General features: G+C 39.5%; 1 protein-coding gene across 5 annotated transcripts in view; it reads left to right on the forward strand.

Moving 5' to 3' along the window:
- PPIL6 (peptidylprolyl isomerase like 6) overlaps window positions 1–23,421 on the forward strand; it is a 32,362-nt gene that overhangs the window by 2,215 nt on the left and 6,726 nt on the right. For 2 of the 5 annotated variants that reach the window (XR_008422926.1, XM_019443046.2), the window contains exons 2-6: window positions 1,597–1,692; window positions 4,888–5,076; window positions 8,411–8,473; window positions 8,611–8,758; window positions 14,006–14,062. Coding sequence is in view for 4 of the 5 variants with exons in the window: in XM_019443046.2 (XP_019298591.1) it covers window positions 1,597–1,692; window positions 4,888–5,076; window positions 8,411–8,473; window positions 8,611–8,758; window positions 14,006–14,062 (553 nt within the window). In the remaining variant the exon portion in view is untranslated. Of the gene's footprint in view, window positions 1–1,596; window positions 1,693–4,887; window positions 5,077–8,410; window positions 8,474–8,610; window positions 8,759–14,005; window positions 14,063–19,549; window positions 20,130–23,421 lie in introns of those variants that run through there. The other 3 variants (XM_053904585.1, XM_053904584.1, XM_019443047.2) reach the window with 3 other exon arrangements.

The following is a 23,421-nucleotide window of genomic DNA, read 5'->3' on the forward strand; positions in this document are numbered from 1 at the left end:
CACCCTGTTGTAGAGGATACTAAGTCAAGAAAACAATGTCTTTGTTATATTAGTAAGATTAACTTTCCCTTTCTTAAGCTTTTGCCTACTGTACCCCTATCTGAATATGAAAACATATGGATGTAAATTCTATTAGTTTATCTTAATAAAGGATCCTTGAATAATTTCTCAACATGATCATTTGGTGAGCAATCCTGAATACCTAATATGCTGACAGAGATTTAGATTTGTGAAGAGTAAGTATCACATAGATTCTGTTTTGGATGTAGTCTGTTCTAGACACTAAATTATGAAGAAAGTATGATTAAGTATGCTTAATTTGAAAACTACGGGGCTTATTAGTTATTCTAGGTGGTCCCCCAGTTAGAAACACAAGGGCCTCAAACTGAGCATGGACAATGGAACAAAGGACACATCGTCATCTGTTGGTTGGGCAATAGCCTAAGAAGGAAATGACCCAATTGCTATCGCCCTCTTTGGCTCCCCTTGGTCCCAAAGGCAGGATATACTCATGCCCTCGCTCTCTGCCCCTTGGAATATCCACCCCAGATGAAGCATGCCATGCCGTTGTCCTCTTTTAGACCACAGTAGGCCCTCTAAGCACCTTCTTTAGTGGAGAAGGAGCCAAGTGCAGCAGCCAGCTGTCCCTTTTCCCTAGTGGGCATACCTACTCGGACCCACTCAGCAAGGTGATCCCCAGTGGACACATCTACTCAGACCCACTCAGCAAGGTGAGGCCTAATTGGTATTGCCTTACCTGCCTTCTCTTGCTTTACCAGGAGGCAAAGTGCGACATGTCAGGACTCAAAACTTTTTTTGACAGGAATTGTTAACCAGTATGAATTTTCTCTGATTCATATAGACAAATTAATAAACGTGCTCAATACCTAAAATATTTAATATTTAGTATTCTCTATTGTTGTGGGGTGTAACCACAACAATATCCTTTTAGTCATTCTCTACGTATCAATAAATTAAAATAATAACATTTATTTATTTTAGTTAAAAGTATCTGTAGAGGGAGGAGGTGGGGGTGGCTGAAATAGGTGATGAGCACCAGGTGATGTATGGGACAGCTGAAGCCCTATACTGTACACCTGAAACTAATAAAACACTGCAGTTAAATAAAGTAACATTTTCTTTTCATTAAAAAAAAAGTTTAGATCCACTGAGGTTTAGTAATAATTTAATTTAGGAAAAAACTGGTTCTAAAAGAACATGGCAAATTACAAAACTATTGGCATAAACTCATTTATTTGTTCATTTGTTCATTCATTTGCTATGTGTGGATGGTCTACTATATGCCAGATGTCAAGGCCAGTGGGGGTACAGGAAAACTAGGATGTAGTCTTGGCCCTCAAGAAGCTTATACTCTAGAAGTGAGACACATAAGCCAGAGCCCCAGTGTGAACTGGGTAGTGACTTACTGGAGATCAGCACAGGGGTCTCTGGGAGCAAGCAGGGGGCATCGAAGTCGGACTGTATGCCTGGGTATCCACTGTATAAAACCTCTCGAAGTCCCCGTAAAAATTGGGGGAAAATTATTTCTACTTTAAAAGAGAACTTACTCTATAATTATTCTGTTTTGAAACCTAGAGTCTGAAGAGTAATTATCCAACCAAATTTGAAGATCCTATAATAGTTCCTCTTCAAGAATTTGCATGGGATCAATATCTACAGGAGAAAAAAAGGGTAAAGGATATTCGGGATATGGGAAATGAGCAAAGTTTTGCCTAAATTATTTGCGCATTGTTTGGGAAAAACTGAAGCAGTAATTTTAGAGCAACTAGATTTGATTTCTCTAAATCGTACACTTTCCCTAAATCATTTCAATCATTGTACTGGGCTGATTGTAAGAGAAAGCAAAACATTCACAGGATTTTCTTTTGAAAGACAGGTGATAGAGGCGAGTTTTAAACTCTCAATGCTGCTATTTACCCCCGCTGATGGTTAGCCTCCTTCCCTGCGCTTCACATACTCACACTTCCCGTGACACCTTGGCACTCTTGGCCCTTCCGTGGAAGGTTTTGGTGGTGGACAGCACAGACACAGCCGAGGGCTGGTGTGGGGCTGTGGCCTACGGGAGCTCCGATGACAGGCACCAGGACCCCACAGGGCAGCCTTGTCCTAATTCAAGCTTTCTTCTCTGCATTCTCCCCACTAACAGCACCCTTGGAGAACCTCAGGCCCCAGGGCTAACAGGCTTTGTCCCGGGACAGCAGTTTCCTCCTGGGTGCCAACACTGATCATCTGGTAATGCTGCCTGGAACACGTGACACGAAGGGTTCCAAGGTGGTATGTGGCCCAGCAATACGTCATGTTGGAGCGAGCCTGGAATGGGGCACACTTCTTGCTTGCCATCCCCGCCTGGTCTCCCTGCCCCACTCCATCTCCCCAGTGGCTGATGAAATCCCATTTCCCCTGACCAGGGCAGTTTTGATTGTTCTGTTCTTTGTTGCACAAGGATGTCCTGTGATCCTGTGGTTATCACATAGTGTTGCTTTATGGGACCACTTCACTGTGCGGTCACAGAAATGCTGCAGGACTGAGTCAAGAATACCATTTGTTAAGTCTCATGCCATTTTCATAGCCATAATACATTTTAATTGGGATTCAGATAGAATAGTAGCCAACACAGTCATATGCCAGGCACTATTCTCTTGACTTCTGTATATATTAACTCCAATCCTTACAACAATTAGGGCAACCAGTGGTCCCGGTTTGCCTGGTGCTGAGGGGTTTCCTGTGATGCAGGAATTCAGTGCTAAAGCTGGGACAGTCCTAGACAAACTGGGACAGCTGGTCAGGACAGTTAGTCACCTTAACATAAAACAATTATGTTGTTAAATTTCTATCACCAAACTACCTACACTGCCTACCAGTATCATGCTCTCCACCTACAGGAAAGCCATGATCTCATGCTCTGTGGTCTGCACCCATTCCTCTTATAGAGTCCCACTGTATTCTTAAAGATAGGTGTGGATTTCATTCCATAGTTTCCCTCCATTTTAGCCTGGGTTACTAACCTTGGGATGTTTTGTGTTCTCTTCCTCCAGCTTTTCTCACGAGGCCTGAACGAGGCTTTCTCCATAATCACTGCTGCTTCTTTCCACCTATTCTTTATTGCCTATCCTTCCTTCCTCCCATCTCCCACCCTCATCTCTTGGATACTTGTCACCTTAACCTTCTGTTGTTTCAGGCCAGTTTTTGTCCTTCAATGTAAGCATTGTGCTTTGGGTCATATGTAGTACTTACTTAGCACACTTGAGGTTAGGTCTGAGCTGGAATTAATGCTTCAGCAGAATGTAATGCCACCCTTAGTGATGGCTTCTGGGCCTTTGGAAAGCCCTTTCTCTCCCCTCCAAAAAAAGGCAGCATCTTATATCTCTGTGCTGGGAAGCCGCAGAAACCACTGGGTCCAGCCCACTGACTTGAAGCAGGTGAGGAGGCCTCCTCATGTTCAGAAAACACACAAAGACAAGGCATCTGCACCCCCAGCCTCTGAGTAAAGTGCTTCTTCTACTGCCTTACTCCCACCAGGCTAACTAAATATCCACATTAGCCATACCCAGGCTAAATAAATATCCCTTTTTAAAGTTCTGCATTCTATAATATGTGATAACACTGATAAATCTAAACAGTTTAGGGACTCTTGACCTACAGGCTCTATGAGTAATTTATAGTTCAGCATGAACAAGTTTATTCTTTTCCTCAGACCAGGTTTTGATATGGGCGCAGGAATAGGATATGAAATCTGGGAGAAGATGTGGGAGTGCAGCAAATTGGCAAGCTGAAGCAAGCTGTTCCCCCAAACAGCATTTCCCCAAGTGCGGTCTCCAGACCAGCAACGTCAGCATCTCCTGGGATGCTGTTAGACATGCAAATTCTAGGGCCCCATTCCAGAATCAGAAACTTTGGATGGGGCTCAGGAATCTGTAATTCTGCTTGACTGCTAAAATTTGAGAAAAGCTGTCCCAAATTATTTATGCTTTTCCCAGGACTGGCCCTGGGTAATAATAAACCAGATCTCTTCAGAGGGAGCATTACTCAGTGGCCACACACTGGAATTTAGGAGGTTGACCATTAGTGTGTGGATGAACACACGAATGCGCTTCATTTTAAGGGGCTTAGCACTTCAAAGTGTTGGCAAAGGTGGGCTCTCTCCCTCAGTGCCCCTGGGGTGCACCAGAAATCCCCCCAGGAGGCATTTCCTCACTCTGACCCCTCTCCCTCAAAAAAGCATTCTTTTCATCCTTGATACTGAAAATCATGTATTACTCAGAGCTCCAAGCCTTTCCAAGTATACACACAGTAAAATGTACTTCACAAATGAAGCCAGAGACTACATTTTGTTTTCAAGTTAACATAACAAGTATGCTATGCACATAGATTTTTATTACCAGATAACAATCTACCTTCTATGTGTGTACCATTTAAAAAAATTTTTTTTAAAGTTTATATATTTTGAGAGAGAAAGAGAGCTGGTAAGGGGCAGAGAGAGAATTCCAATCAGGCTCCATGCTGTCAGTGCAGAGCCTGGTGCGGGGCTTGAAGTCACGAACTGTGAGATCATGACCTGAGCCAAAATTAAGAATAGGATGCTTAACCAACTGAGCCACCCAAGTGCTGTTAATTTTTTTTTTTTTTTTTACTGTACCATTTTTAACACTACTTTTAGGCCATTTTTTTTTGCTTTCAGTGATGTCAGATTTTTAAAAATGTTCTTAAGTTCTATTTGAGAACAAAATTCTAAAAGATGGCAAAAAAATTATTTTTTTAAAGATTAGGCTATAGAGTCAATCCCAAGCTCTGGCTTATGGGTTTAGCAAGGTTGGTTGCCTCCCCTCCCCCTCTGCCAATACAGCTTTTTATCCTTTTTCTTTATAGGAACTCAAGAATGAGATCTGGGAGTATTCTTCCTGCGTGATGTGTTTTGTTAATGATCAGTTCCTGGGTGATGCATTTGATCTTCAGAAATGGGCTCACAAGATGTGGGATGTAGTTGATTTTAAGCCCCCTGCACTTTATGAGGCACTTACTGTGGATTATTCTGCTAAATTCTTAAGAGACACCAAGGCAAGTTACACTAATTTTTAAAGAAAAATAGTGGAATCTTTGACCATTTATATTGATTCAGCACTAATTACTGATATCCTAACGAAGGAATATAAACAGTAGGAGACTAGGTTTTAAGTTCTCAATGACCTCTAATCCAACTGCAAAGGATTACATATAATATTACAGGGTTTGGCTCAGCGGTGTGTAAAGCAAGCATATCTTACAGCATGCAAACTGCAGGGAGTGCGGGGGAAGCATCCCTGTTCAAACATTTCTATTCCGCATTAGAGATTTATATGCGTTGATTATCCATTTTAAAACATAAAGACACCTCCCCCCGCTTCAGAGAAGGTAGAGCTTACCATCCATTCACCCTTAGTATGAAAAATTTTAATTAGTACCTTCTAACACCTGAGAGGTACTGCACTAACAGAAGGGGAAGTTTGAGAAGAAAGGTGACATTTTTTTTTTTTTTTCGTTTTTTTTTTTAATTTATTTTTGGGACAGAGAGAGACAGAGCATGAACAGGGGAGGGGCAGAGAGAGAGGGAGACACAGAATCGGAAACAGGCTCCAGGCTCCGAGCCATCAGCCCAGAGCCTGACGCGGGGCTCGAACTCACAGACCGCGAGATCGTGACCTGGCTGAAGTCGGACGCTTAACCGACTGCGCCACCCAGGCGCCCCGAAAGGTGACATTTTAAAGCATGACAAGTTGGCAAGAGCTGGACCAGGCAGGCTATGGCCCTAGGGGGGTTTCCAATGGCAAAGGACAGTCATGAAGCTTAAGGTCCAGGAGAGTGAGAGACAGACATCAGGGTGGAATGACAACAGAGGTAAAAGCACTTGGTAATTCTGCTCAGAAACTCTGTTATAGCAACAAGCACCACATGCTGAAGATCATTTCATGCTCATAGATGCCTGTGCCCACAGAAAGGCCCAGTGCTAGGATTTTACAGTGCCAAGCTGTAAAAAGGCAAAGACCTTGTTTTGTTTATCCTCACTTAACTGTACTGCCTCAAACACAATCTGAAACATAGTATAAGCTCAGGGAATGTCTGGCTGAACAAACAATGCACTTGGAAAATACTAGAAACTGCGGGTTATGGGAAGGAATTTAATGCTCACAGAAGGACAAGGGTCCCAAAGGACAAGGTTCTAAAAGTGCATGGTATATTCAGGGAATGGCAGGGGACAGCAAGGAGGCCATGATTAATAGGAAATGAGGCTGGGAAAATGAGAGTATCAGTCACCAACAATACCAAACTACTTTGATTAACTTAAGGAAAAAAAAGGTATGCCTTGAAAGGATATTGGTAACCTCACAACTGGCAGGAAAGCCAGAGAACCAGGTTTTGGGAAACAACAGGAAAACGTGGCTTGAGTCTCATCCCAGAAATGTGCAACTTCGATGCAGCTGCATCCCGACTGGCCCTGGGTTCACACTGCCACCTTCACGGAGAATTACTTCTTAACTGCTGTCTTTGCATCACTCCCTGAGATCCAAGGCCCCAGGCAGGAGCACCTGACTAATCCAGCCAAGGTCATATCCCCATAGCTCGGCTCTCACAGAGTGAGGAGAGGGAGAATCTGGCCCCTTTAGTGTCTTTAGGGCATAGTGGGTCCCTGTAAGACATTCCCTAAATAGGAAAGGTATTTAAATGTTAAGGAGGGGAAAAGAACAAAAACATCCACTAAAGAAAGGTTGAACTTACTGTCCATTCTGAACTAAGGAGTTAGATTTTTTTCTAGAAGAAAGTTGAGCCAACAGAACTTTTCATAAAGAGTATGACATAATCTTTGCTTTTTAAGAAAAAGTTTTAGGGCAAAAACGGGGCGGAATGGGGAAAGCTTGGTGGCAGGTTGGCCACTTGGAACACTGCTATAGTAATGTGGGCTAGAGATAATAACAGCCTGAATTAACGGCAGTGAGGAAGGAGGACCTAGATTCCAGAGAAAATCCTTAAATTTTTTGTGCAGAGGTGAGCTTTTTCATGCTGCAGGGACTTGTTTAGTTCTGGGTTGGAATGATATAGGAGACAATTATGTTTGCATGTTTGGCTGCTAGGTGACATTACCTGGTAGTGTGCTCATTTGCTCTTTCATTAGAATTTTCAGAATTATCTACTCTTGACAACTGCATAAAGATAATATAGTGACACAGAGGGAAGTTTAGTGATGCCTGAATGGACTTACCCATTTCATCAATCAATCGTAATTTCCAATATATCATCTTTTCTCCCAAGCCCATGAAGTTTACTATATTATGCCTCATAATAAAGTTATAATATTCTTTTATAACTCAGAAATTGTAGTACAGAAGCTGGGAGGCACAAAAAACTTAAAATTATAATTGCTATGGATATAATACTTCATTCCTGGATGCCAGATAGCATAACATTAATGCAGTCTTTTAATTAAAAAAAAAAGGTTAAAGTGACATAAAGTAGTGACAGTGATATCCTAAAAGCTGGTTTCATCTATGTTTCCTAGACTCTTAAGAAATAGGGTAGGGTAAGTTATGTAGCTTGTTAAATCAGGTGGCATTTTTGTGTATGAGAATGGTGCCCAAGATCTAGAATGTATCCAATTAGATGTGCTCTGCTCTGCAAATTAATGCTACCACGATGGAGACTGGTGTTTTCATTTTAGATGCTCCACTGTAGAGCTAGACGAGGTCACACAAATGTTCTGGTCTCTACCAGAAAGGATGTCAATTGAAAATAAGAGCTGGGGGCATCTGGGAACATAAGGACAGGACTGAAATAACGCCAAAGAAAGCACAGTATATTCTCTTCCCTTCCCCTGATAACCATACCTCCTATGTATATGGTGCCTCTGTTTTCCCACTCAGAAAGGATGTGTTCTGGCTTTGGTTAGCTAATCTGTGCTGACTCTGGAAATCCAGAACATACAGTAACCAAATCCATGGCAATCACATTGGATGTTTCCCAGAATTACTCAGAATAGAAAATTCCCAGTCTGTTTCTTTTTCCAAAGGGACCAACTAGCGTTCCTTCCTCCACCTAGCTTACACAGTAGGGGATATCTAGGCTACATGTTCTCAGTCTGGCGTGACAGGTTAATGTGACACAAAGCTTCCCTACCAAAGGGTTTTAACAAGTGTATTATTTAGGTTGTAAAGATCTGATGTAATCAAATGAAACAAACTTCTAAAAAAAAAAAAAAAGAAACTTCTTTGAGTCAGTCTTTTAACTTTGCTGTTACCTTTCTACTGTTAATGCTTTTGAAATCTTATCACTGAAAGCATTATTTTGTGGTATTTTTGGTCATTTCTAAACCTTTCTTCCAAGACATTGACCTGCATTATCTTTTTCTCCCTAATTTTAATAGCATGGTTTTGTGTTCTTGGACATTTCTATTGATTTTCATCCAATTGGAAGGTTGGTTTTGGAGGTAAGAGGTTTTTTTGTTGTTCTTTCTTTCTTTATTTTTGTTGTTGATTTTTTAATAAGTGGGGGATGGATGTAGGAATCTGTCACTGTCAAAATATTAAATATTTAATCTTTGAAACCTTGTATCTTTATTTGTAGCTATACTATGATGCATGTCCCAAAACATGTAGAAATTTTCAGGTCTTGTGCACAGGAAAAGCAGGGTATTCTCAGCGTGGCATCAAGCTACATTACATGGGTTCAATTTTTCATCGAATAGTACAGAATGGTTGGATACAAGGAGGAGGTAAGTTTAAAATCTTAAATGCAATTTAATTGCAATGTGAAATCAGAATGTCTAAAGTTGTATTTACCTACCTTTGTGAAATGCATATAGAATTAGATATATTTAATATTAGACATTGTATATATTGAAAGGGTATTTTATTGGCCAAATGATTAAGATATTCATATTCTTTTTAAAAATGCCCAAGTTTTGAAATAAACCAATCTAAAGTTTTGTCACCCAGAATATTCCAAATTAAAAGGGTTAAGGTTAAGCTCTTGATTTTGGCTCAGGTCATCATCTCATGGGTTCATGAGTTCGAGCCCCACATCAGGCTCCTCGCTGACAGTGTGGAGCCTGCTTGGGATTCTCTCTCTCTCTGCCCCTCCCCAACTTGCACATGCATGTGCATGTGAGTATTCTCTCTCAAAATAAATACACTTAGAAAAAAGTGGTATAAGAAAAATAACATTTAAAAAAAATTTTTTTTTTTTATTTTGAGAGAGAGAGAGAGAGAGAGAGAGAGAGAGAGAGAGAGAGAAGGAGGGGCAGGGACAGAGGAAGAGAATCCCAAGCAGGCTCCGCACTGTCAGCTCAGAGCCCAACACAGGACTCGATCTCAGGAACCACAAGATCATGACCTGAGTGGAAATCAAGAGTCAGAGGCTTAAACAAGGGAGCCACCCAGGTGCCCCAGGAAGAGAACATTTCTAAAATCAAAATATAGGGAGGCCTGGCTGGCTCAGTCATAGAGCATGCAACTCTTGATCTCAGGGTCATGAGTTCAAGCCCCACACTGCCCAGTTGGGCCTACTTAAAAAAAATCAAAATATAATTTTAAATGCTCACCTAAATTAATAGGAGTACTTAGAAAATACAGTGATTTTAAAAGACATTCTAAAGGTAGGAATTTGAAAAAAGAAAGGAAAACAAATTTTTTCTTATCAAAAATGTTAGTTGTTACAAAGTCAAATTAAGAGTGAAAGCATTTTGGTCTCCATTTTTGCTTTCTTTTCAGATCAATCCTTTGACTTCACACAGACTAGGTTTCTGACTAACAGCACAAAATTAAATTTTCGAGGCCTTTTGGGAGGTATCCTTTTGGGAACAATCAGGCAGCAATTTAAAAATAATTGGCTTAGTGTGTAAGGAGATTTGCTTGAATTTGATGAAATACACAGAGGCTTAAATTAATAATGTTTATTTTTCTACAATCTGGAACATTCTGAGACTGATGAGAAAAATTTAGATTTAATCCAAGCATTCGTAGGTAAATCAACTATTTTCCCTCAGTTTCTCTATAATGAAATCACATCACCCATATTGTTATCTAACCTCATTATTTTCCCTCCTTCTCTGCCTCTCTCCCCTCCCTCCCTCCCTCCCTCTCTCTCCCTACCTATCTATCTATCTATCTATGGTATATACCTTCCTATGTCAGTAAACATAAACATATACAGTTTTTAGGGTCTACCTAAGTTTTCATCATACTGCTATACCAACTTATAGTTGGCCCTTGAACAGTAAGGGGTTTGAACTGTAGGGGTCCACTTAAACACAGATTTTTTTTACAGCACAGTGCTATAAATATATTTTCTCTTCCCTATAATTTTCTTAACATTTTGTATCCTCTAACTCACTTTATTATAAGAATACAGCATATAACACATATAACACACAAAATATATGTTAATTGTCTGCTTACATTATGAGCAAGGCTTCCAGTCAACGGTAGACTATTAATAGTTAAGTGGGTCTTAATATCTGGGTCTCCTGAAACTTAATTTAGTGTTGCCTATTATGTGCTGGGCTCTCAGATGTTATGTTCTTTGTTGTTTTATTTTTGGGTTTTGGTTAGAGGTGCCCCCTCCCGCTCCCGAGCCCCAGAGCAAGATTTGGGAAATGTAGGTCATGTTACTTGTTTGTTTACTTATTTGAAATACAATTTCCAAATAGTAAAATGCACAGATCATGATTTCAAATAATGAGGCAGCAATGTTAAGGACGTTTGGAAACAAATGCTGATTACTAGATTCAAATCCACCTGATACATACAAGTTGTGTACCACTTGGCACTTAGACACTTAGCATCTCTGAATCAGTTTCTTAATCATAAAATGGGGAAAACTATAATATCACAGGATGTGGTGAGGATTCAGTGACATGGTATATCAGGAGTACCAAGCTCTATAAACGTTGTCCTTTCACATATCGGATACCCAGAGGGCTGTGCGGAGAATTTTGGAATATGGGAGCTAAATGTGGTTTTATGCTGTGCCTAAGCATGCTTCCCGACGCTAGGGCTTGCCCGATGGGACCAGCAGGGCCTACATGGTCTGCACTGCCCCCAGCCTCATCCCATCCTCTGACATCTCCCCTGGCTCTGCTCCACACACTGGCCTCCTTGCTGTTTCTTAAGCACATCAAGGATACTTGTGCCTGAGGTTTTCTGCTGTTTCTTCTGCCTGGGACATAGCCCACCCAACTATGCCTCCAGATGGCCCCTTGCTTCAATTTCCTATCTGTTTCGGATTTTTGCCCAGGCTTCATCTCAGCAAGGACTTACCTGACCATCCTATTTAGAATGGCCACTGTCCTATCCACACAGATCTCTGCACCTCCTTCCCTGCTGCTCTCCTAGCCTCTTTTTATGTTTTTTTAATCTTTATTTATTTTTGAGAGAGATAGTGGGGGAGGGGCAGAGAGAAAGGGTGACAGAAGATCCAAAGAGGGCTCTGAGCTGTCAGTGCAGACCCCGATATAGGGCTCTAACCCACAAACCGTGAGACCTTGACCTGAGCCAAGTCAGATGCTTAACCAATTGAGCCACTCAGGCGCCCCTTATTTTTATTTTTACAATCAAGTATTTTATTTTTTCTTCATAGCACTTTTCATCACTGGACATACTACTACATATTTCCTAGAGAATTTGTTTAGTGTCTGTTTATCTTCACTAGACTATAAGTAAGTTCCATAAGGCAGAGGATTTTATCTATTTTGTTCGCTGTTCTATCCCTGGGTTCCAGATTGGGGCCTGGTATACTATATATAGGTGCTTAAAAAATATTTGTTGAAAGACTGAATGAATAAATGAGTAGATAAACCGGAAGCATACATTCTATTCATTTCTAAAGTACAAAGTGAGAGAAGATATCAGTTGTGAAGCCACTTTGGGGGAGATTCTCTGTGGCTCCCATAAGGCCCACTGTCTTCTGAAGGAGCTCTTGAGATATAGTTTAATACATTTTATCATCACAGTCATCATCATCATATTAAATATAATGATGGAGAAGATGATGATAATGAGAAAATGAACCCCATTAGCATGCAAGGCTGCAAATAATGGCCACTGATGAATGAGCAGGATGCTCTGCCAGGCAGTACACTAAGTGCTATGAGTAGAACATGTATTTGTTTAGTCCTCAGAATTAACTGGGAGGCACTTACCATTATTCCTGTCTATACAGATGACGAAACAGGCTTGGAAAAGGTAACTAACATCAAGATTTAAATCAAAATCATCTGATTTTATTTATTTCTTTTTTCTTTTTGAGAGAGAGAGAGAGAGAGAGAGAGAAAGAAAGCAAGTGGGAGGGGCAGAGAGAGGGAGACAGAGAATCCCAAACAGGCTCCACGATGTCAGCATGGAGCCCAACGTGGGGTTTGATCTCACGACCAGGATCATGACCTGAGCTGAAATCAAGAGTCAGATGCTTTGCTTAAACTGACTGAGCCATCCAGGAGTCCTATCATCTGATTTTAAAGTTTACTTTGGCCCCTCCCCCATTCATGCTCTGTCTCTCTCTGTCTCAAAATAAATAAATGTTAAAAAAATAAAATAAAATAAAATAAAATAAAATAAATCAAGTTTACTTTGAATCACTACTCTGCATTGCTGAATTTTTTGTCAGAAGTACAGAAATAACATAAGATATAAAAGGCTGAATTCAAGTATTGACTAAAGTGGTGTCAATATAAAATATTTACCTGGGAGATGTGAAGAAAAGGGCAAGAGGAATGGGCAAAGGATGTTCAAGTGAGATTAGTAAGGGTGGGGAACCACACGCAGATTTGTCTGAGCGAAGCAAACTCTAAGATCTGAAGGAATTGGTGCTGGGGGACCCTCAACTTCTCCATTTCTGGATTTAGCCTTCAGCCACTGCAGAGATACTCTCAGAGATACCTGAGAGGTACTGAGGGCTCTGGAGTGAATCATGAGGGGAGTATCAGACGGAGGAAAGTTGAAGACTTCAGGCTTAACGTGAACTTCTGAGCCCATTTTGTGAATGTAATTTAAATGCTGCATGCCTGTACTGAATAAATTATCTCCATATGCTTGCTGTTGCATCTGATTGTTAAAAAAACAGCATGCTTTTATACAGGTAAATCACTCACACTGAGTTAAAATGGCACAGTCTTTCAACAGATACGCATTGTACACTGTACTCAAGGAGGGTGAATGAGAGAGGGGAAGAAGTAAAGAGGGGCTGATGGGGGAGCTGGATATGCAGAGCTCAGAGAACTTTATTTCCACCAAGAGTCTGATATTTGCATTAGTCAGCTTTGTTTCCCTTTTAGTTGTAAATAGAGAAAAAGTAACTTGTGCATGGAGGATGTTTATAGCAGGAGCGCTGACTAAGGCAAAATATGTACATGGTACATATACTGCAAAATGAGACATAACAAATACTTTAAAAAATACCCACTTCATTATATTATAAAGGAACTTCATTTCCAAAATACTGGCTAAATAAACGAATGATCATTCTAGGGTTCCAAGGAATGAAAATTTGAACACTGATTATTTTCACAGCGACTATTTTTATTCCTGTTCCAAAAAGACCTTATTGTTCCTATTCCATTCTCTCAGTTTCATCTTTCCATTTTCCTTAAAAGCAAGATGGACTATGGAACTATGGAATAACCCGTGGAGCAAGCAGAATTTCTATGAACACTCTTCCTTTTAAATTGTGGCCACAACTGTAATTGGATACTTCATCATTTCAAAGGTTTTGCATTATAATTTAACCTACCTCAGAGAGTTATTATCAGGGGAAAAAATAAGATCACGAATGTTAAAATGCTTACAAAATATGAGTGAAAGCGTTATAGTAATATTTTCATGGTGTAGGTATTGAACAGTTATGTATATTCTAACTTACTCTAGTCACTGGTATAAGTGGAATCATAGTTTAAAGCACACCCCCACCATTACTATGCTCTATTTTAGTCTCAAAATTCTGATGTTTGTTTATTGTTATTTCTCAGATATAGTAGCTGGAAAAGGAGATGATGGCGAGTCAATTTATGGACCAACATTTGAAGGTCTGTATCTTTAAATCTGTCAGTCATGTATCAGCTGATAATTCAAATCTAACAAGACTGGACAGTTCAAACTCCAAATAAGATGGTGTTTGAGGTAACATGCTAAATTATATTATTCCATTAGGACAAATTCCTAGAATCAGTATTGTATGGTCAAAGGGAATTTATAATTTTTTTTTTTTTTTAATTTTTTTTTTTTTTTTCAACGTTTTTTTTTTTATTTATTTTTGGGACAGAGAGAGACAGAGCATGAACGGGGGAGGGGCAGAGAGAGAGGGAGACACAGAATCAGAAACAGGCTCCAGGCTCCGAGCCATCAGCCCAGAGCCTGACGCGGGGCTCGAACTCACAGACCGCGAGATCGTGACCTGGCTGAAGTCGGACGCTTAACCGACTGCGCCACCCAGGCGCCCCAAATTTTTAAGGCTTGTAATTTGCCATGCTCATACCCAGAATTTGGTACTTTGATAATCATCCCATTAAGACTGCTACTGGGGATCCTGGGAAGATGGTAATGGTGATGGCATAGTTTTTGAATTTTTTGAAATTCCAACATAAAAACAGACCACATAAGTAGATAGAAAAACTAAAAACCCATGGATAACACTTACAACAAAACTAGGTGACAATGTATCCACATGAATTCTTAAATACAAACAGATGAGGACAAACTACCAACAGCTACGAAATCTGCATGGCGTCAGGGTCTGTGTGGGAGAAAGCAGGACATCCAATAGAGGTGAAAACAGGAGAACCCCAAAATAGCCAGCAGTGGGTGAGTGCAAGGGGTCCCTAGTAAGATTTGAGAGGCTGGAGCAGCCTAACCTCTCTGAACTCTGGAAACTGATCTGGAAGGGCACTCTTCCAGGACAGGTCCACAATGAGGAGGAGGTGCCATGAATGGAATCAGAGTCATGCAGGATACAGGGACAACGGGGACAGAGCCAGGAAATGTCAAAGAGCAAGCTGCCATTCTTTTGAACACTACATGAAAACAACACAAGAGGGAGCTTTGTGAAGGTAGAAAAGCTACCTCCCTTCTAAAACCACGCCTCCTTCTAAACATTTAGCAATCCTAATTTTACATAAAAATAGGCAATTTTTACGTAGAAGAAATTTCAGGATTATTAGAAGAAGTAAAAGAGAATAAGGAGTAAAGGAACATCACTACGGATAATAAAAATACACTGGAAAAACATGCTCAAAAAACAGATCAAAACTGTAAAAATTTTAGGATTAGCCAGAAGACATTGAGAATAGGATACAAGACAGAAAAAACTCATAAATAAGATTTAGAAAAAAACTTAGACATGAGGTTACAGAACTAGGAAAGAATTAACAGTAAAAGAAAATTTCAGAAATAAACAAACTAGAAGGACCATATGCCAAAGAAACATGACTAACGTGTCTTAAAAGAAGTAAAAAGTAGAAGGAGGGATTTTTTTTTAACAAGAAGAAATGAAGAAAAAACACAAGAAAGTGACAAAAAGGAAAGCTATAAAGAGGAGATCCAACATACAGATGATAAGTATCCCAAAAGAATTAAACAAATACACAGGAATAGAACAAATATTAAGAATTAATATTGAAAAAACTGTAGTGAATTTTAAAAGGGTTTGATGTTCTATCTTGGGTTTTGGTGTTGGTTCCACAGCTATACACAACGAACTGTCAAAATGCATCAACGTGAACATCTAAGATTTATGCATTTGATTTTATGTTTATACCTCAAGTAAAACTATATACATAAAAACTAGGGGTGCCTGGGCGGCTCAGTTGGTTAAGCATCTGACTTCAGCTCAGGTCATGACCTCACAGTTCATGAGTTCAAGCCCCGTGTTGAGCTCTGGGGCTCTGTGCTTACCGCTCAGAGCCTCGAGCCTGCTTTAGGTTCTGTGTCTCCCCCACTCTCTCTGCCCTTCTCCCGGCTTGCATGCTCTCTCTCTCGCTCTCTCAAAAATAAATAAACACTTAAAAAATATATATGTATAAAAACTTGACACTACTTACTGAAAGAGAACATTGCTACCTGGTAATATTAAACCAGAACAACCAACACTAAGACATATTTATTAACATCATTGGACAGTTCAGAAAGTAAAAATTCTTTGGGCAGGTAGGCAAAAAAAGCAAGTGATTTACAAGGGAAAGCAAAGTAGGTTATCATATTCTTTGACATCATATTATTATGCCACAAGAAAATGGAGTAATATACTCATGATGTTCAAGGAAAGGAAATGTGAGCTAAGGATTTTATATCTAGCCAAACAATCTGAATTACAAAGGGCACACATACTTTTCAAGATGTAAAACTTTAGAGAATAATGTTGTCACGATCCCTTCCTGATCTTGAGGAATTGACAGTAAAAGGAGTTTCACACAAACAAATTGTAAGAGAGATCTTGACATAAGGATTGGTGACAAGCAGTAATCATAGTGACTTGTGAAACTAAAATTTAGCGAGGCATAAAGGGTGAGAGTATGACACGTAATGACTGAATCTGTAGTGTACCTTTTTAAAGCTGGAAGAAAGTGGGAGAATATATGCAAAAAACTGCTTTAACTATTTTCAGTAATTATACTGGTGATAGTATTATTTATTAATATTGTTATTCTGAGACTGTTGTATGTGTAATATGGAAAAAGTAAGTAATTATAGAATACTCTAATTTCACCATTTTGTATGTCCTTGAGAATTAGGATTTTCAATGTGGACGAAGGGAGACACAATGAAATATGTGAAATATTCATAGAGGCTAATAAGTAAAATATTCTGTATCGGAAATACCAGTTTAAAATCATGCAGTACATATCTACATATGTAGGTCTGTCCACTGAACTGGTCTACAATGACCAACCTAGTAGCCTTCTACGTTCCTAGCATTTAGATTGTTGTTTTGAAATGTCACTTCTCACTTGAAGAAACCAGGGCTCCTGGGAGAAATGGCAGATTCCAGTTCCAGGACAGGAAATTACAAAATGAGCCTGGAACCTCATGTTCAGTCATGCTATCATCAGATAGCAAGAAAGCTATTAAAGATTTACTAGGGTCATGTCAAAGGCCTTGGGAGACAATTTGAAGAGGCTCTTGCTGGCCAAAGATTTGAGCTTCAAAAAGAGCCATAATTGCAAATAATTGAAACCCAACCAATATTTTAAATCCATGAGTTCATAATGATATCATATCATAAAATAAAGCCTAATAGTTTATCTTTGGGGGAATGATGAGAAACAAATTCATTATCTTAAAAATGGATAAATATGAGCAAAGAATCAAGCATTTATCTTGCCTTTCCTATATGAACTATACCAAATTGTAGATAAAATTGCTAGTTATAAAAGCATTCCAATAAATAAGTGAGAAGGAAATAATAGAATAGCACCATTTTGCTGCCCCCAGTGAAATAATGGATCTAGGCTTTTGCTGCATTGGTATCTACTAACTTCACAAAAACAGAGAAAACCAGATATTATGAGCTTTCTGGGGAGACAACACATCACCAAAGGGACAAAACACGAGTCCGATTAAGGCTCTGGACCCAGCTGCCAATTTGCAGGAAATAAAACCAGTTCTGATGTAATATGGTCTTAAAGATCTCTGCACGATGCAAAATCATACAATAAAAACTATAGGACTTATGGCAAAAATGAAGTACAAAAAAAATCCCTTCCTCAGTGACACACTGAAATATATAGCAGCCTGATAAAAATAGTAACACAGTGTTACATATATTTTATGGTCAAGAAACACATAAATACTATAATAAATTTGGCACCCTACCTTGAAAGCTCTCTGATGTTCCTGGAAGTGGCGTGGGAAGAGACGCAGCTTGTGAATGACTGTGAAGTGGTAGGAGGAGGGTCCTCTGAAACTGGAGGCAAGTTGTAACATCAGATGTGGGTGGATGCCGCTCATACGTGGTGACCTGTGAGATGTCTGAGGTGTGTGTGTACCTGTGCAGCTCGGTTCAGCTGGGTGCCATTTTCCACATTTCCCTGGTGTTTCTCCTAGACATTGCACATAAACATGGCTGAGATTCACTACACTCAGTTGTTCCCTAATCTTTCAATCAAGTTGAAACAAACTTGCATTTTCAACAGAAGTATTAGAGCCCAAAGGACAGGATGCAAAGCAGAGAAACATACTGAACTGCACGTGCAATCAGCAAACTTCAGACTGGGAAAAATTCTAGAGGTTAAACAGCTCAGGTTCATTAACAGATAAAAGTAAGTAAAGGGGAAAGAGGCAGAACTTGAAGATTAAAGGAGACTTAAGAGGCGTAACAACAATTTTAAAATGGTAAAGACTAAACCATACTGCCTGGTAAGTACTAATAGCTGTAGACTAACTGCTAACACTGTCGACCTGAAGATTTACCAAAAACATAAATAGTCGATTAACATATATTTTGTATGTTTTATGTATTATGTACCATATTCTTACAATGAAAAAGGTAGAGAAAAGAAAATGTTAAGAAAATTGGGGTATCTGGGTGGCTCAGTGGGTTAATTGTCTAACTCTTGGTCTCGGCTGGGGTCATGACCTCATAGTCTGTGAGTTTGAGCCCCACGTCAGGCTGTGTGTGCAGGGCCTGTTTGGGATTCTCTCTCTCTCCCTCTCTCTCTGCCCCTCAACCCCCCCTCCCCAATAAATAAATAAACTTAAAAACAATGTTAAGCAAATCATAAGGCAGAGAAAATACATTTAGAGTTATGTATTGTATTTATTGAAAAACATCCACATATGAGTGGATCCCCACAGATCAAAGCAGTGTTGTTTAAGGGCCAACTGTATAAGGAAACATTAAGTATGAAAGTATGTAAAAGTCAGGGGAGTGGTTACTTTTGAAGTATTCAAGGCACTTTGGGGGAAGCTGGCAAAGTTTTTTCTTGGCTTGAGTGGGGATTAAATGGGTGTTTGCCATATAATAACTAATAATAATTCTAACTACACACTAGTTTTCTATAGCTTTTTGTGTCCATATTTTAATACAATGAAAAGGTGGTTTTTTTTTTTTTTTTAAATAATATTGAAGGAATACCAAAGTGAAGGGAAAAAGAAGTCATTTTTCTTCTAAATTCACGTGGAGCCAGCTTTATTAAATGAAGCCATCCAAGTGACACCTTTTATTTACTTACTCATTAATAAAACATTAAACTCCTAGTTAGGGGCCTACATGGTGCCAGGGCCTTAGGAAAGAAAGATGATACGACCAAGTTTCCGGCCTCAAGGATTTTAGGTTTGGTGCACACAGATCTTTCAACAGATTAGCTACTGGCACTGTGCCAATTGCTGTTACAGAGGAAGAACGGAGTGCTGTGGGAGAGAACCGACAGCTGCCTGGGAGAGTTGGGGGCGGTGGCCCAGAGTAGCTTTTGAGTTGGGTCTTAAAATAAAACATTGCAGATGGGGAAGGGACATTCCTGGAAGCTTTCTTGATACCCTTAATCCCTGATGAGAATCCACCATCTCTCTCCACCCCACAGCTGCTGTCAGATCACCCAGACTCCTGTTTGGAGGCAGAGGCTCAGACAACGTGGGCCTTCTGTCCAGCAGGAGACGGATCTCTTAGCTCAACTCCCTGCCTGCCCCCGGGGACAACCCCGTGCCTCCGTTGATTATCCCTCACTTCTACGCTCAGACTTTTGGGGAGATTTAGTCTCCAGATGGAGGCCTAGCTGTCCTCTGGTGCCTGGGGAGGCCCAGTGTGTTTACGGAGGCCTCCATTACTCAGTATGTCTGCAGGTGCAGAATTAGAAATTCAGCAACCCATCAAATGAAAACGAGAGATGCCTCTGAGGGAGAGATGAGGACTGTGCTCAGAACAGCAAAACATGGGTTTGCCTCCCTCTTTCACGCCCTGTGGGATATTTACACATCGGACAGCCAGGCCTTCCTCTGCATCTCTCTCATTGAACCCTATTACCACGAGCTGCAGAATTGAAACCAAGGGCTTGCTAAAAAAAAAAAAAAAAAAAACACAAAACCTACAACCACAAAACTCACTTTTATTAAGGTTAACACAGTGAATTTAAAAAGAATGAAATAAATAATAATTTAACTGGATGATTATTTTATAAATCGGTTTATCATTTTTTTAACTTGAAGAAAGTCTGTTTTGCTTTGTTTTGAATCACTATTTCTTAAATTGTCTTCCCAAATCCTATTCTTAATGTTACAAACTGAATATTAACCCCTTTTTTTCTCCTTGTATTCCTTGTATAATATTCCTAATCCTTCCCACTGGCCAAGGATTGGCGACTAGGTAGTTTGGGCTGACTAGATAAAATGTCATTTATACAAAAAAAAAAACAAAAGAAAAAAGGTATATATTTTAAAATACTGTATTATCCTTGTTACAGTATTAGCTTGTGCCCTAATTCACATATACAACAGTTAAGATCCATTTGTCCAATTCTTAGATCTCCTTATCTTTAAATGAAAGTGGACATTAATAAAAGGCAAAGAACCTGATGTATTGTCAATATTCAATAATGCAACTAAAAGTTATACAAAAGTATTTTTTATTAGAAATGAGAACTGAAAATAGTATGGTCTGGGTAGCCATTTAAGGGCTATTTTTTTTTTTTTTTTTTAATGTTTATTTACTTTGGAGAGATAGGGAAGAGCATGAGCAGGGGAGGGGCAGAGAGAGAGACACAGAATCCACAGCAGGCTCCAGGCTCTGAGCTGTCAGCACAGGGCCCGACGTGGGGCTCGAACTCACCAACCGTGAGATCATGACCTGAGCCGAAGCCAGATGCTCAACGGACTGAGCCACCCAGGCGCCCCAAGGGCTATTTTTTTTAAATTGTGACACATATATAGAAAGTGCATATGTACAATTAAAACATTATTATAAAGCAAACCCCCACATTATCACCCTTGTCAAGAAATTAAAACTGCCAGCATGCCAGAAGCACCCCATTTGTCCATCCTCAGCAATAACTCCACCTCCCTCAGAGGTAACCACTAGCCTTTTTCCTTGCTTTTCTTGATAGTTTTACCACCCATGTATATATTCCTAAACAATATAGTTAAATTTTCCCTATTTTTTAATTTTATGTAAATGGAATCATACTACAGGCATTCTTTGTGTGGCTTGCTTCTTTTGTTCATCACTGCCTATGAAATTCATTCATGTTGTCTATATAGCTGGAATTCTCTCATTTTCACTAATGTAATATTATAAATATACTGTATTTATCCACTCAAGTGTTCAAAATGCTGGCTATTCATTCCTAATGTCACACACACAGTCAACATGCTTATAAATAAGTACTTCATGAAAGCAATAATTAAAACATACTAAGCATACTTTCTTTTTTTTTCCTTTTAAAAAAAATTTTTAATATGAAATTGGTTTCCATACAACACCCAGTGCTCATCCCAACAGGTGCCCTCCTCAATGCCCATCACCCACTTTCCCCTCCCCCCCCCCCCCCCCCCCCCCAATCAACCCTCAGTTTATTCTCAGTTTTTAAGAGTCTCTTATGGTTTGGCTCTCTCCCTAACTTTTTTTTTTCCCCTTCCCCTACCCCATGGTCTTCTGTTAAGTTTCTTGGGATCCACATGAGAGTGAAAACATATGGTATCTGTCTTTCTCTGTATGACTTATTTCACTTAGCATCACACTCTCCAGTTCCATCCATGTTGCTACAAAAGGCCAGATTTCATTCTTTCTCATTGCCAAGTAGTATTCCATTGTGTACATAAACCACAATTTCTTTATCCATTCATCAGTTGATGGACATTTAGGCTCTTTCCATAATTTGGCTATTGTTGAGAGTGCTGCTATAAACATTGGGGTACAAGTGCCCCTATGCATCAGCACTCCTGTATCCCTTGGGTAAATTCCTAGCAGCTAAGCAGCACACTTTCATGTACTTTTATATAACAACAAATAATTAGTGAATAACTATTATTATTTAAATAGAATGGTAAAAGTAGAACAGTGGGCTTACAAAACTGATATTGCTGGATTCAGGTCAGATTTGTACTTGATATTATTGCCTTCAGCAAAGTATATGGAAATGTCCTAAACTGTCTGATGATATTTTTACCAGAGAGAATGCATGGCAGTTTTCCCAGACTTACAGTATTTGCTTCCTTTATAACCATCGGAATGAGCTTTATTTTAAACAAATTCAGAAGCTGATTTTCTTCAGCACATAAATTTCTGATTTCTCTTTCGGTTACATTTTACTCTTAATGTTGTATATCACAAATGATGCCAGTTTTGACCACAGAGCAGTAACTAGATTCCATATCTTCCATATCTTATGGTAAATGGCAGAGGCAAGAACTCCTGAGTCACAGGCAAGGTAATGAAAGGGTTTGGAGTTCCTAACATAGCTTTTAAACTTCCTTCCACGCCTCAATTAACATGACCTAAAAATAAAACTATTACTAATTATGCTGTTAGCTGCACTCAAATTTAAAAATTTTCCTATTTTAAAGATGTTTTTTGTTCCTCCTACCTCAGAGCATTTTTTTTTTTTTTTTGTATATTGTTGAAATTTTTCTTTTCTATTCAGGGCTACCGATAGAGTTAAAATAATTTATAGCAGTTAATTAACCCACTCAGACAAAGTGAAGGGAAAAAGAAAAAAGGTTTGGTTGACTTAATGATCAGTAGTTTTGTTTTTCCTGTCCTCAAAAAAATGTGAGCAGACTAAATTTACGTTTTTTTAAATGTAAATCAAAAGCATTAAGCTCCTACTTAGCACTCAGGATACACTAGGCATTCAAATAATATTTATCAAGGGGAACCTGGGTGGCTCAGCTGGTTGAGCAACCGATTCTTGATTTCTGCTCAGATCATGATCTCACGGTTTGAGTTCAGTTTGTGAGTGCGAGCCCACTGTCAGTGCGAGCCCACTGTCAGTGCGGAGCCTGCTTGGGATTCTCTCTCTCCCTCTTTCTCTGGCCTTTCCCCGCTTGTACTCTCTCTCTCTCCTCAAAATAAATAAATAAACTTAAAAATTTTCAAAAAATATTTGTCAAATGAACAAATGTTGAATTAAACCTGGGATTTTCATTCTTCATCTTAATATTGTTACTTGTAGGAAAATATCTCTCTCCCTATTAATGTAAAAATACTATTCAGATATCCATTTCTCAGGAAAGCTTCTCTAAGGACAGAGTTTTATTTTGAACTCTATTATGCCACTGGCTCCCATCTTTAAGTGGATAATATGCTCCAGCATGGCTGGGGGCCACTCATTCCCCAAGTGAGCTGTGAAGCAGGTACCAAGTCTTAGCTGCATCTCATGCCAAGCTATGGGAAGGGTCACTACAGCTTATTATTCATGGCGAAGGCCTCCACCAGTAACTGTGTAGAGAAGGGGGTGGGGGG

This window comes from Panthera pardus, unplaced genomic scaffold (assembly GCF_024362965.1).
Source record: "Panthera pardus isolate Hobbes unplaced genomic scaffold, ASM2436296v1 HiC_scaffold_17, whole genome shotgun sequence".
In the NCBI taxonomy this organism is placed as follows: domain Eukaryota; kingdom Metazoa; phylum Chordata; class Mammalia; order Carnivora; family Felidae; genus Panthera; species Panthera pardus.